The 15,279-nt window shown below is 45.9% G+C and overlaps 1 protein-coding gene across 3 annotated transcripts; it reads left to right on the top strand.

The window, feature by feature from the left end:
- The first annotated feature begins 2,106 nt into the window (after positions 1–2,106).
- On the top strand, positions 2,107–15,079 carry nfatc4 (nuclear factor of activated T cells 4). Of its 3 annotated transcripts, none has more exons than XM_042090379.1 (13): positions 2,107–2,824; positions 8,781–8,932; positions 9,112–9,621; positions 9,892–10,070; positions 10,296–10,458; positions 10,599–10,699; positions 10,821–10,922; positions 11,132–11,319; positions 12,605–12,745; positions 12,832–12,887; positions 13,161–13,296; positions 13,631–14,374; positions 14,725–15,079. In XM_042090379.1, exons 1-13 carry the CDS (start codon positions 2,650–2,652, stop codon positions 14,793–14,795), a joined length of 2,718 nt encoding a protein of 905 aa, XP_041946313.1. In that variant the 5' UTR covers positions 2,107–2,649; the 3' UTR covers positions 14,796–15,079. The 3 variants fall into 3 exon arrangements, with proteins under 3 accessions (XP_041946313.1, XP_041946322.1, XP_041946330.1); XM_042090388.1 differs by having other exon boundaries at positions 13,161–13,287; XM_042090396.1 differs by having other exon boundaries at positions 2,107–2,372.
- The last annotated feature ends 200 nt before the right edge of the window (positions 15,080–15,279 follow it).

Consider the following 15,279-nt stretch of genomic DNA (forward strand, 5'->3'; position numbering starts at 1 on the left):
CCCAAATGCAGTTACTCAATATTGTAAGACGTCATTCAGATGTCTTGCCTTAAAATGTTTTCCATTTTCATTAATGTAAAAAAACAAAAAAACTTCTGATTTCTCCCTGAATGACTGTTTCTCTCTTTGGGTCTGAATGGTATTCTCAAGTTCTGACGTGTACTCCTCTGAGTCAGTTTTGTGTTGCTGACGTCACTCACAATTCCCTCATGTGCCAAGAATTAAGGCCGAAATAAACATGGACCACAGCCAGAATAAGACGACATGCAGCCCAGTACAGTAAATCCTCCCCTCTGACCATTCTGTTCCTGCAAGTCATCTTTATCGTCATTCTCAGAAGAAATGTTGATAGATAAACAAGGTTATTTGGATTTCAATATAACTATATACTGTACAGATTTAATGCACTAATGACTAGCCATTTGCCCTAAAAGGGTTTAACGCACAGAGACATTTGATTGAAAGCAGTGTCTGAGAGGTCACTGTCAGTGTCTGGTAGAACCACACAGGCAATTGTGAATAATAATACCAACAAAAAAACATTAAAAACTGAAGCAAAATTAGGGAGGAGCCAGGCAAGGACTTTGTCCATCTACAAGTCTTCCCTCCCACTCTGGCATTGCATTTAGTCAGGGACTCCTTACTATGGAAGTGTGGGAACTGCAATGCCCACAATGACCACATAGGGGCAGCACAACCTGCTTTATTTGAAAGGCCCTAAAAGAGAAGAAGGCCCAAGTGTGGCTTCTCTGAGAGCTCACCTTGTGGCATACCACCACAACAAAATCCTGCAATCCATTAAGACTCTCATGACAAATATCTTAAAGCAACACCAAAGAACTTTCCCTCTGTCGCACGCACGCTATTTGTTTATCCAGCACCGGCTTTGCAAATAACGATGTCCACAGACAAGGTAGAATATTTTGTATGACTAATAAAAGCACGATGTATTGCGACATCAGATGCAAGTCAAATTTGTAGTTTCTTATGTCTCATTCCATCGAACTACAGATCCGCTACCCGATCTGGCAAACTTACATAGTGCAGTTATAGCCAATAGAGGGCCGCGAAGCGAATGCAGAAGTGCCGTTCACCCTGTTACGAGTTGATGAACCACTGAAACGATTTTGGAAACATTATTTTAAGGTATAAAAAACTATTTGGTGTTGCTTTAACACACCTGTGATTTAATTTGTGATTTAATTTGTGGGGAGTATTGTTACACTCATATAATAAGTAACCTTTACTCCTTAGTGAAAAAATGCTTCACCAATCAAGATACTAACTGCCACTTGGGCCGCAGTGTGTTCATAAGTACTCTCAGACTACAGTCCCCTGAGTTAACTACACGGAGAGGAAGGAGGCAGTGGTTACAGTGTCCGATCATATGTGTGAGAAATTGACTAGTAGACTGTACAGTGGAGGAGAGCGGTGGGGGTAGTGTAGGGGAGAAGAGGGGGTTGGGGGGCAGCCTGTTTATTTAAGTTTTTCGTCTCCTGTCTCGGACAGAGTGCAGACTACAGAGGATAATGAGAAACAGATCCTTTCATGGGGGAAAGGGAGGGTGGTGGGGCGAACATGGGAGCACACGAGGGGGAGGGACAAATGAAGGCAAAGTAGAGAAGGGTTGGGGGGAGGCGAAAGGATGACAGAGGAAAGGGGGGGGGGGGGGGGCACTGGCATGCTGTAAAGTCCACCGGATACTGGGCTCCGCCGTTTTCCTTGGAGCACCAGTATCTCAAATAAGCTACAGCAAGGCATGAAATGCCCTGATGGCAATGCAGAGGCCCAACGTTTGGATAGGAGAAACCCCATCAGCACAGCCAGCTTCCTCTGAAAACTGTCCTTCTGTGGCTTGTCACTCAGACATTATTATTATTATCTGAGAGTTCAAATGTGGTCTTTTCCTTGAGAAGGAGATGACGAGGGAATACTTGTGGTCAGTACGCCGATTTTTTTTGGTATTATTTTAAAGATGTGGTTGCAGCCCCTAACCAATCAAAGCATGGGAAGTGTGGAAGTAGTGGAGGCATGTGGAGTTGGAGAAGAGGGGGTCTTTTTGAGTGACGTTCAGAATGTCCTATGGGGATACAGTAACGGAGCAGACGGGCTAGGGAACCCACCCAGAGGCAATTAAGGGTAAAGGACGAAGAAATTTGATGAAACTTTTTCGTCTTAGAGAAATCGCAGGGATAGCCCCAAATATGACGGACAAGTAGCCTACAGCAGAATCAAGACACCGCTGTTTGGACGACGTAACGGGAACTTTTAAAGTTCTGTAATGAGAGTGAATATTCGTTAGAAGACATTATTGGATCCACTGGATTTTTTTCTGTCTCCGCCAAGAAGTCTGGAACAAAGCAATTGGAAAAGTTATGTAAAGAGAGATAAGTGATTGATAACTGCCTGTACAGTATGAGTGATAAGAAAAATGTTTTACGCAAATGCGATATTCAGCTAGAGTTCCGTATCGAGGACAATCAAGATCAAATTCAAATAAGATAGAGGACGAGGGAGAATTGATCTCGGTTCTTTTCGGAGTGTCAGAATAACATTCAGACTCGTCGTAGGGAAGGTTTTCCTGATTTTTCTACGTCTATTGAAAGGGGAATTTAACTGTTCACGGGTTCTATTTCGCCTGTTGCGGGGATGGGGGCTGCGCCGGGCTCGGGCTGGGAAGAGGGGGAGTTCGAGTTCAAGTTGGTGTTTGAGGAGGATCAGACCCGCGGCCCATCCCCGCTGCGCAACGCCGACCGGGACCCCAGCTCTGTGGGGGAGAGGACGGAGAGAGCCCCCGCGCATCTTGAAACAAGCAACAGCACTGGTCAGCTCATTTCACATCGTTATTAGTTTGTGAAGTGGTGGTGAGGATGAGGAGGATGATAATGATGATGATGATGGTAGTGGTGATGCAGGGAGGGGGGCTGGTGATGAACGCTTGGACATAGCCTACTGTAGGCAGTGTCAGAGTGTGGAGATAGTGATGTCTGTTGCAAAGCAGTTTTTCAGAAGCTTATGAATGGTTTAAGGAATCTGAGGTATTGGGTTTTACAAATGTAAGGTTTCTTCCAAGGTGTAGAAGATTCTTTCATCTGCTTTCAGTTTCCTGGCTATCTTTGAAGGAATTGGTAATGACCCACATTATGTTAATATGCCTACATAGAATTACATCTCCCATCTCTCTCTCTCTCTCTCTTTCTGACTCTCTCTCTCTCTTTCTTTCTCTCTCACTCTTTGTGTATGCTTGTGTGTCAGTGTATGTGTGTAGGGCCGAGCAAAATGTGGTTTTAATCAGCTGTGCGTGTGAGTGGAGTTAACAGCTGCCATCTGGATTGAACCTCAATCTGTGTTTACTGAGCACGCACATACACACCTCCCTCCCGTCTGCCTCCTCTCCTCACCCTCTCCTTTCTCTTTGTGGCACACATGCATGCGCAGCACACAGCACCCAGCCCCCTCCCCCAGCCCCTTGGCACACCAAGATGGTACAATACCTAGCCTCCCAAAGAAACTTTTAGACGTTGCCGCCGCCACACTTTCTTCGGTAGCATTTCCTGCTGATCACTGCTGCTGTTGGCACCGTGTGGCTGTGAATGTACTTGGAACCTGTAGAAGGCATTTCCGGATACTTTGGTTCGTTTACCTGACATCTGTCATCATTCATGCCTGTGCTTTCTTCATTGTCTGCTCAGCATTGACACCACTGACGAGCAGATCTGCACAGTGACCTCATCCTTGTCGCTTCATGGCCAGTGTACCACTTGGCTGACCAAGAGGCCATATAGGCACACAGCCAATCTGATTTCTCTTAAGTCTGCTGACAACATTTTACTACCAATGACAGAAACTATTTAATTAAGAAAATACGGCAGAAGCTATTTCCTGGTGCTAAAGCATTCTTGCTCCTTGCTGCTCCTTGTCTTTCTGTACACCACTGTTCCTGTGGAACTGACCGCAAGTTGACTGTAGCTGGTCATCTCTCATTCTTCTCTCTTCCTCACTGGCTGTTGATTATTGGCACAACTACTGATGCACACATCTGAATGGTGGCCTCTCCCATAGAACTATCTCACAATCAATGTCACAATCGACTCAGCTACCAACTATCATGTCTGTCGTACTACTGTCCTACTGAATCTGACCAATAGACCAACAGCCCATCTAATATCTCTATAGACACAAACTTCAGTTTACTGGTGATGCAAGCATGGCTGTCCAAAAGGCCGTCTCCACGCCTTTGCTTTTTGAGGTTTCCCTGAGCAGAGTTTTGCATTTGCCATCGCTACTGCAGTGCAAGCAGAGAACAGAACAGTGGGCTCTATGTAGGAGGAACGCTCCAGAATTGTGGTTTTGCCAGGTAGAGATTTATTAATCGCTGCTCGGAAACTGTGATGCATGCAGCTCCCTGCATCTTGAAATGGTCTTTTGTCTTTTTTTGTGTTTGTACAGTTGGAGACTCTCATATTTTAGTTTAAAAATGCTTTTAAAAACACAATAGTTCTTTCATTTACCGATAAACTAATTTTTCTTTTCCCTATAAACATTTTTTTAGTTGCCATGCAGTTGGACCACATCTCAAGCACTAACACTGAAAGGCAGCCCAGTTTTAAAGATGAAAACCACTGCAATTTTATTTAGTGTGGAAGGCACATCCAGTCCTGGCCTTATTGTTTTTATTACCTAGCTACTTAGTAAACATTGCATGCTGATATTTATTGAGGCAGTTATGGTAATAAATGAAGCCTAGACAATGCCAGTCATGCTGGTTTCTGCTTTCAGTCTTATGAATCAATTCTCTGCAGTTTCTACATTTCAACTGCACCACAAGATGCAGCCATAGATTTATAGATAGACAGCCATACATTGATAGACAGACAGACACACCCCTTTCATATCAGCTTCGACCAGGGTTCAACTCAGGTTGATATTCTGTCTGAAAGGGTTAACCGGGGTTATCCTGCTTTGCAACCCACCTCTGAAGTTGGGTTGGGGTTAGGCTCCTCTCAAGTGGTGACTACGGTGGGCGACCAGGGCAAACGCGCTGCACTTAAGAAAACACAGGCAAATCGACAAAACACATGTATGCAAATAGACAAAACACAAGTAACTTAAGAAAACATCTTCATCAAATTGACAACACATGCACAGCATTTAGAAAACGCACTGCAAATTCAGACAACATTACACATTACAGACACGTGCTGCAAATTCACAACACAAACAAAATTCAGACAACACAACGGAAGTGTTTCCGGAGGATACTTAAGAGTGATGAACACGCTTGGCGCCAGTGAATAAGATAGACATGTTAGATGCTTGAAGCTTGTCCTGAAGATGTTCAGGACAAACATGTTGGAAGGTTATTTTCAATTATCTTATGAACTGCACAGATTAGGCTACATATCACTTTCGCACATTACTGCTTTCTTTGGCCCTGTACTAAACTAGTTGCTTCACCCTCTCCCTAACCACTTGCACTCCATTTGCATGTTTACATGGAGGGTCCGCCATATTAAGGGCCATCTGAAACCAATTACTGTTAAGTAGTAGTGAGTTATAAACCCCTCCAACGCCAATGCCCCCTTGTCGAGGGTGTTCATCAATTCATTTGGCACGTCATGGAGAACGCTTCATACAAATGTAAGTTCTGTGTGATTACAAATCCATGGTTACGTCAGAATCTGTTTCCACTAGGAAGAGTCAAGTCTGTCCCTAAGCTAAGTACCTACGTGCTAATCAGCGGAACATCATTTAGCTGTGAGGGTGAATCCCACCCGAGTGCACTCCGTTACCGAGGGGAAGTGGGTAGGGACTAGTTTCGGAAAGGCCCCTTGTCTCCCTCTCACAGTTTAGTTTTCTCTTCTTTTACTTTAGTAGTTGAACTGCACTATTCCTTATCCTACACTGCCACCTACTGGTTACAAAAGGCAACAACATGCGTAATTACGTGAACACAAGGCCACAATATCTGGGAATGGACTAAATAAACAGGACAAATCATGGGGGTATACCACAGACAGGCTTGTTGCAAATGAGCCTGTCTGTGGTATACCCCCAAATGAGCCTGTCTGTGGTATACCCCCTAAGTGTTTTGGTTTATTTTGATGTTGATTTGATTCACTTTCATTTTAGCTTGTTTGAGCTAAGCCTGTCACTCTATTAACGCCAAGTGTGTCCAGATGTGTTCATCACTTTTAAGTATCCTCCAGAAACACTTCCATTGTGCTGTCAGAATTTGCAGCGCGTTTCTATAATGCTGTGCATGTGTTGTCAAATTGATTAAGATTTCTTAAAGACCCACTGCAGCTATTTGGTTAAACCCTAATTTGAGTTCCTCAGTGATGCACATTCATAATTTGTTTTCACAAAAAGAATCCTTCATGGCAAAGTGACAGCTAGTATGTATCTCTGCATCTTCTTCCTCATCCCTGAAGCGCGGATTTACTTAGCCCCGCCCCCGACTATGTCTCTGTCACTAAGGCCCGCCCCCGTCTCTGCCCAAAGATTCTATAGAGCTACCCCCCACGCAACTGTTGTTAAACTGTAGCTAAATTCAAAATGCAATGGCAAGTTCAAATATTGGAGTTATTCAGATGGCTCAATTATCCTATAATAGCTCTTTTTAGATTTGAACACACTGGACAATCTAGAGTTGCCTTGCCATAGCTTACCTGTGGGCAGAGTTGCCAACCATTCCATGAAGGCTACCTCGTTCCAGATATTAAAAACACCTGAGCTCATGCTGAAAGCGGGTTTTTAATGACACAAGAGTAAGTTCTTGAATTTCCCCTGGGGATCAATAAAGTATCTATCTATCTATCTATCTATCTAAGTTGCCTGTGATTTGTCCTCCTACTTTGTGATTTTTTTGTGAAAAACAGGCTAATCCATTTAGTTTTTTGGAGACCTGATGGGTCTTTCCATTAGTCTCGTACGCCCACCTGTACGACATGTACGAATGAGTTGCTAGCACGAACGCTGGGGTTTGTAGTCTTTTTGGGAAGAACATGGATGCCACCAGGGCAGCAGTTGTCTCGTTAGTGCTGGACATTTGTCTAGAATGTGAGAACACATCATTCTCCCTTCATTCTCCCTTGTTGAGTATGGTCAATGTGAATTAATAATAAAAACTTTTTTTAGTAACTCAACTGAATACGACTGCATTCAGGGGAAAATAGGGCGGGGGGAATGTCTCTGATTTCGAACAAAGCTTTTTTCAATATCCAATCACGGAGAGGTAGCAGACCTTGTGAGTATGCACATGTATTGTGTGTTTAATTAAAATACCGCCGACAGCGGACTTACTAACAACCAAAACGATGGCGTTTAGTTTGCCTTTGTAGCCATCTCTGTCTAGCCTTTGCTTAGGCAAATGAGACATAACGTCTGCAGTGGTTTAAAGCAAATGTTCTTACGAACTTCAATTTCTTCAAAAATCGACTCTAAACATGCTTAAATTATGTTTGCATCGGCAGCAATTTCGCACTGGTTTCAGTAGGAACTTTTCCCCATGAACATAACGGAAGTGAGATCAGTGGGCGTCTCTGAAACTAGCTGTTTTCCGGTTGTGAAGGTTTTGGCCCAGAAGGTCATTCAGCATGCGAGCTTCTGGGTACCCAGATTTTGGCTAGTCATTGTTATTGTTTTGTGCTACATGTAGCCTCTTTAGCAAACCGGCTGGAAAAAGACCGTGCAATGCATGAATTGGTGACCAGATTGAAGCAGCAATGTAATCTAGTGAGTAAGAGCATTGCATCGAGATTAAAATGACCAACACAGTACAAATGCAAAGAAAATACATGTCATCTCATCTCAACTATGGGCGCAGCCATGTTTGTTGTAAGGTCGTACGGCCACCTCGGGGTCCCCTCAAGAACTCCGAGGTAAAGGGGCGTGCCGCCGTGAAATGCTGCAAGAAAGCTGGGTAATTTACACTTTCCAACTCGGGCGGGGGACTTACGAGACAAATGGAAAGACACATGAGTTGATACCCTGACAGTTCAAACCAGAAATCCTCACGAATGATCTTTACAGATCATAACATGTCTTGTAACACATAGAAAAAAAAAAAAAAACGAACATGTCAAAAGGGTTAAAAACTTGATTTTTGCTGCAGTTGGTCTTTAAGTTGCTTGTGTTTTGTCAATTTGCATGTGTTTTTTTACGTGCAGCACGTTTGCTCTGATCAGCTACTGTAGATGACCCAGGTCCTATCTGAATTGCCACAATTTAGGAATAACCTCAGAGGACCAGCTCAGTTTGAATTGACCAAAAAAGGCTTGGACATGGGTCAATTAAACCTTGTCATTCGTTTGAAAAATGATGCGAGGTGGTGGTAGCGTAGTGGTTAAGGAGCTGGGTTAGCATGCAGTAGCTTCCTGGCTTTCACCATTGTGCTCTTGAGCAAGGCACTTAACCCCAAGTTGCTCCGGTGACAATGTAATCTCTTGTGATGTAATTACCTCATGTAAATCACTTTGGATTAAAAGTGTCTGCTAAAAAAAAAAAAAAAAGAAAAAAAGTGGTGAGAGATTGATTGAAAGTAAACTAAATATCTCTGGTGTGTGTTTTTCACCATTTTCTGACATTTAATTGATCAAACAACTGATCGATTAATTTAGAAAATAATCTACAGATTAATCAACTATGTACATTATCTTTAGTTGCCGCCCTAATAGATGATTTGATAAATTAGCTTGCAGTAAGTTAGTTGTTGTGCCATGAACCCCTAAGAGCAATGCTCCACATGTGCAGCAACATCCATTTTCTCTCTGTGACAGATACCTCCACACATATCGGCCAGCCATTGGGCATCCCGTCACCACCCAACTCCACCAGTCAGAGGGCCGGGATGCATTCCCCACCCCCACGGAGAGCGCTGGTGCGGGAGTTCAGCGGGACGTACGAGAGCCTTCCTGCACGATCCATACAGGTCAGCTGTCCTTAATACTTAATACAAACTTCATTGAATAGTAATTGAGGGATGACTTGGATTTAGTGTTAATGTGGATCCTCTGTCTGTCTATCCTCCTCCTCCTACCATGTCACTTTTGCCTTTCTCTCTCTCTCTCTCTCTCTTTCTCTCTCTCTCATTGTCATTTACTCTCACAGGTGTCTGAGTCCAGAGTTCTCGAGTGCCCCAGCATCCAGATCACCACCATCTCCCCAGAGGATGACTCGGCGCTGGCCGGGGGAGGTTACTGGGACACCGGTGGCGGTTGGGACAGGGAGCGCCTCTATCTGCCACTGCTGGACCCCTTCTGTTACCGTGACGGCATGACGGGGGCGGGGTCACTCAGCCCCAGCCCCGCCTCCAGCCCGTCCTCCCGCGGCTGGCTCAGCCCGGCCTCCAGCTGCGATTCGCTGCTGGCCGAGGAGGAGGAGTTGAACGAGGCCACCTCCCACTTCTGCCTGTCGCCCTCCTCCCGCCCCACCTCCCCCGGAGGCAAGAAGCGTCGGAACTCCCCCTGCGCCTCCCCGTGCACCTCGCGCCGGGGCAGCTACTCCGAGGAGCACCCATCCGCCCTGGAGACGGGGCAGGGGGACCCCCAGAGCCAGGCGCCGGGCGGAGGCTGTGAGCTCAACATCCCCCAGAAGACCAGGAAGACCTCCCTGGAGCAGGTGAGCTCTCCACGCCATCCACCACTTAGGAACTGTATTTAAAAACTCCAGGTGCTTTGAATTCTCATAAACTGTTTGCATAATATATATGTCTATGTGTGTTTGTGTGTGTTTGTGCGTTTTCCTGTTGTTTGTGCAGGCATTAGTGCATACTATTTATTATTATGTATTATTATGTATCCTTATTGTCTTTAACCCGTGTGTGTGTGTGTGTGTGTGTGTGTTTGTGTGTATGTGTGTGTGTTTGTGTCTGTGTGTATGCATGCTCAGGTCTCCTCCAGAGAGCTGGAGCAGGACCATGCCCCTCCTGCTCAGAGCTCCCCGTGTCCGCTGCCAGAGCCACGGGGCCTGAGGCGGGAGCTCCCCTCTCTGGGCATGAACTACCTGTCCGTGCCTCCTGCTCTGGGATGGGGCAGGACCAGGGCTAGTGCACATAGCCCTCTGTTCAGGTGACATACAAACGCACACACACTCACACTCACACTCACACTCACACTCACCCTCACACACTTACACACTCAAACACACGTGATGACTGTGGTATCTGACTGTGGACTGTCGTATAGATTCACCTCATATGTCAAATATTTTTCAGCTGAAGTACCCATCCTGGGTAAAGGATCATTGTGTAACTGATTTGATATATTTTTAACCTGTGATATCGGTCCTGCCAGGTCAAACGCCTTGCCTCCACTTGATTGGCCACTCCCCTCTCAGTTTGACCAGTACGAGCTGCGTATTGAGGTGCAGCCTCGCCCACATCATCGCGCCCACTATGAGACAGAGGGCAGCCGGGGTGCGGTCAAGGCATCGCCAGGAGGTCATCCTCTCGTGAAGGTTGTAAAGTGTGTGATTATCTTAAAGAAAGAATGTATAATGTGAATGTCGCTGACTTTCTCTGTCTCTCTGACTCTCTCTTTCTATTTCTTTCTTTCCCTCCTTTTCTCTCTTTCCCTCTATCGCACTGTCTCTCTCAGCTTGTTGGGTACACAGAGAGACAGCCGCTCTCCTTACAGGTGTTTGTGGGAACCGCTGATGACCGGTCCATACGACCACACCCATTCTATCAGATTCACCGGTATGTATCAGTGGGCAAGTGCATAAGTGCTAATCTCCTGCATACTCTCTCTCTCTCTCTCTCTCTCTTTCTCTAATGTAATATCCATATTTATTCTTTTCGTGTCATCGTTTCATTTTAGAGTCACAGGGAAAATGGTCGGCACTGCCAGTCAGGAAAGTATCCAGGCTGGAACTAAACTACTGGATATCCCACTCAATCCAGAGACTAACATGACTGCTTTGTGAGTTATACAAATATAGTGACAGATAGATGGATGGATGTTTACTGGAAATTAAATGCATAGCAAGTCAACAATTTTTTTTGTCACATCCCTTCTGACATGTTGATAAATAAATAGATTGATTAATGGATGGATCGTTGCTGCTGGTGAAATCCATAGTAACAGACTTTTTTTTTTAATTGAATGCAAAAAATTCCCCCCTTTCTCAGAATTGATTGTGCGGGCATTCTGAAGCTGAGGAATTCCGACATAGAACTCAGGAAAGGAGAGACTGACGTCGGGAGAAAGAACACGCGTGTCCGTCTGGTTTTCCGCACACACATTCCGCTGGCTCCACCGCTAGCTCCACCCGGACGGGTGCTCGCCTTGCAGGTGGCGTCTCTGCCAATCGAATGCTGTAAGTTAAGCAAGTCTCTTCTATCCTCTCTGATTTCTCATGTCGGTATGTAACTCTCTCTCAAAGCCTATTATTGTTCTTCAGGAAGGTAGTGTTTGTAAATGATACCATTGTCTACAGACTGTTGTCACGTGTGTGTTTTTGATGCTGGATGGTTGGCTATTTAGAAGATAGTTGTCTAAACCCGACTGCATTCATAGGAACCCCAACAGTTTAAAGCAATACCAAAGAACTTTTCCTCTGTCGCACGCACGCTATTTGTTTATCCAGCAACGGCTTTGCAAATAACGATGTCCATAGACAAGGTAGAATATGTTGCATGATTTTATGAAATTACGATGTATTGCGACATCATGCAAGTCAAATTTGTAGTTTCTTATGTCTCATTCCATCGAACTACAGTCGATAGAGGGCCGCGAAGCGAATGCAGAAGTGCCATTCACCCTGTTACGAGTTGATGAACCACGGAAACAATTTTGGAAACATTATTTTAAGGTACAAAAAACTCTTTGGTGTTGCTTTAAGACATTTCGAGCAACTGGCAAAGAGGTGTTGCCCAGGTGCCTCATTCCTGCCCGAGCGTGCGTGCAGCTTTGGGCATGTGCCCATCACGGGAATACGAAAAATGAGATGTGGAGCAGACAGGGATGCCAGCCCATCCTGCTTGCATCCCAGTCCAACAAAATCAAACACAGCCACTGGCCGACCCCTTTTGGAAACAGAAGAAGAAGGAGCCACGTTTGCCGCCAGCATGTTTGGGATTCCATGCCGCCCTGCAGTAGCTCGGACCCAGCCGCTATATAACCTGTCTCAGGCTGCTCACACGTCTCCCTGTGCTTCCAGCAGGCTGCCAGGCTGCTCCGAGCTGCAGCGCACCTAATCACTCACCTGATATCAGGACTGTCCTCACTTGGCTTCATCTGCCTCACACTCCATTCCAGCTGTATGTGATCTTACAGCTAATCCCCTGCTCTCTCTCTCTCTCTCTCTCTCTCTCTCTCTCTCTCTCTCTCTCTTTCTCTCTTTCTGTCCCCCCCTTTGTCTCTGACTCTTTCTCCCCTGCCTTTATCCCCCCCCTTTCTCTTTCTCTCCGCCTGTCTCTCTCTCTCTCTCTCTCTCTCTCTCTCATTCTCTCTCTGTCTGTCTCTCTCTCTCTCCCTGCCTTTATTCCTACTTTTCCACTCTCTTTCCCTCTCTTTCTTAACCCCCCCCCCCCCAATGTTTCATTCTTTGTTGCCTCCCCCTCTTTCTCCCTCTTTCTCTCTGCATCCCTCCATCTCTCCAGCTCAGCGCTCGGCTCAAGAGCTGCCGGTGGTGGAGTCGGCGAGCCTGGCGTCGTGCTCCGTGGAGGGTGGAGAGGAGCTGCTGCTGGGAGGCTCCAACTTTCTGCCCACCTCCCGGGTGCTCTTTATGGAGAGAGGTTCAGGTGTGTGTGTGTGTGTGTGTGTGGGGGGGGGGGGTGCATCTGTGTACTAGTGTGTAACTGTATAACATGTATCTTCCTGGTTACAGATGGAAAACTACAGTGGGAAGAAGAGGCTCACATAGATCATGATAAAAGTAACGAGGTAGACAATCTATTTCCATTTCCATGCAACCATGAATTTAAAGCAGTTCACTAGTTTTAATACTGTTATTATAAAAATGATTTCTATGTTGTTAACACAACTACATATCTACCACTTTGATTTCAGTAGTGTTGGTGTGTGCATGTTAAAAGTGTCTGTGTGTGTAATCCTATCCTGCTCAGCCGTAGGGTGACTTTATTTGCCCATGGGCTGTGGGGTTTGGCTTTAAAGTAATTTTACTGTACTGGATCTTTGGTTGTCTTTATCGGGCAGTGCCTGCTGTGTGTGCGAGTGCCACCCTACAGTGACCAATCAGTGAGTCGCCCTGTACCAGTCTGCCTGTACGTGTCCAATGGGAAGAGGAAAAGAAGCAGCACCCACTGTTTCAAATACCTGCCAAGTGAGTCCAGTGAGTGACAGCGTCACTCTGTCATGGTCAAACTGACAGTATCTGGTCCTATAATTTGTTATTTTGCTGCTGGAAACGTCCTATAGTTGAATGAAATAATATTTTGTACTGTAATGTTTGCACTGCGGTTTGTGTGTTGTGTTGTGTTGTATTTCTGCTGTTTTGTGCCATAACCCTTGTGTTGTGTTATGGCAAAGTGGATGTTTAAACAGAGTTTTCTTCAGCTTCTCCAGTCACTCAAGCAGCTATCGTACCAATATACTGATTTCATTTATTTTAGATCACAATCTACATGCTCCAGCTCTAATCAGATTCTCCACTGTGCTTTGTTTAGTCATGTTCAAAGAGGAGGACCCCCTCCTGTCCCATCCCTCAGTGCTGCCCCTGGAGGGGGTGGGCCTGGGGCCCTTTGGGGGCTCGGGGGTGTCGGACAGGGGCCTGCACCTTAGAGGGGACACCCCCATGGACGAGCGAGGTCTGGGCTTCCACCTGCCCCCGTACCCCAGTGACTTCTCTTACTCAGGGCAAAACTACCAGGAGGAGTACTGCTCCAAGCCCGAGGGCCAGGAGGAGAGCGGAGGTGGAGGTGGAGGTGGAGGTAGGGGGGCTTTGTCTGAGAGGCAGCCCAGCTTTGAGAGCCTGGAGCTGGGCTTTACCGAGCTCCTGCCCCCCCTGTACCCCCGCGGCGTTGCCCAGCCTCCATCACCCTCTCCCTCGCCGTGGCTGGACTCCCCGTACCTGTCGTCCTCGCCGTCCCCGTCCCACTCCTCCTCCCTCAGCCCCTTCCCCGCCAGCAGCCCCATCTCCACCTCCCCGCTGCCCCCCCTGCCCCACTCGCCCTACCACCCCAGCTGCCCCTACCCCCAGGAGGTGTGCCCCTGCCCGTGCCCGTCCCCACCGGCCAACCATGGCCTCCCTCAGGACCTCTACCCACCACCCCCCTACAGCCAGTACGAGGGCTGGGAGACGCATGGCAGGGGGGTCCCAGATAGGGAGCCCGCAGGGGGCATGAAGATGCAGGAAGGACCCTTGGAGTTTGCCAGCTCCTCATCCATGCACCACATCACACTGGAGGAGGGTGAGAAGAGCAGAGCTGTACCCCTTACAGATTCATATGTTTAGGTTGAAATAAATGTGAAGTAAAATTGAGGATGGTGAACTTTCCATCTCACATAGTAATATATGTCCTGGTCCGATGTATGGAAATGATTTACTGCTCCTGATTTTAATGTTATTATAGGTTGTTAAAAGTTTTTCTAACCCAAACTCAGCTATTTAATACCTAATTAACACAGAGTTATCAGTATGTATTCTAATTACAGAGGTATTAATACATAGTTATTTATTGTCTGTTATTTGCATTGTACCTAAATATCCAAGAGTCGTCTATTGTTCATACTGGGTCATGTTTTTATTTCTTCTCTGCAGTCACTGAGTTCATTGGGGAAGACATCAGATCTTTCCAGTCTGGTCCACACATGGAGAGCAGGCCCGGATGACCACCATGGTCTCTCATCCCATTTTAAAGTGCATTATTGTTTTAATAACACAGTATTCCTATGATATTGTATTATGTTTTATATATTGCATAGACGTGGCAATATATGAAAGGACTGCAGGTCTTGTACCACTGTTGGATTGCAATTTAAATACAGGGGCACTGTTGTAAGTATATTTGTATAAAAATGGCTTCCTCTTGGAGACAGCACATTTGAAGGGAACTAATGTTTTTAACCTGTTTGCTAAATAAATTATAAAATTAAAGTTGTAACCCTTGTTTACACATTGGTGCTGGTTATTGCTCTATTACTTTAACTCTCTCTCTCTCTCTCTCTGTGTGTCTGTGTGTGTGTGTCCTGGTATGATTTTGTATGCTGCTTTTACTGTAATGGTCTGACTCTGGGTAAACACTGCCACCTGGTGGCCATTTCTCATTTGATCTGAGACATGCTCAGTGGGGTTTTCTGAGCAGCAATTATCCAG

Source organism: Alosa sapidissima, chromosome 1 (genome assembly GCF_018492685.1).
Source record: "Alosa sapidissima isolate fAloSap1 chromosome 1, fAloSap1.pri, whole genome shotgun sequence".
Taxonomy (NCBI): Eukaryota; Metazoa; Chordata; class Actinopteri; order Clupeiformes; family Clupeidae; genus Alosa; species Alosa sapidissima.

What these genes read in the sequence shown, in the direction of transcription:
- nfatc4 (XM_042090379.1), top strand. Translation starts at nt 2,650, where the DNA reads ATGGGGGCTGCGCCGGGCTCGGGCTGGGAAGAGGGGGAGTTCGAGTTC. An exon ending in GCACATAGCCCTCTGTTCAG is followed by an intron (nt 10,071 to 10,295) that starts GTGACATACAAA and finishes CGGTCCTGCCAG; the next exon opens with GTCAAACGCCTTGCCTCCAC. An exon ending in GAGACTAACATGACTGCTTT is followed by an intron (nt 10,923 to 11,131) that starts GTGAGTTATACA and finishes CCCCTTTCTCAG; the next exon opens with AATTGATTGTGCGGGCATTC.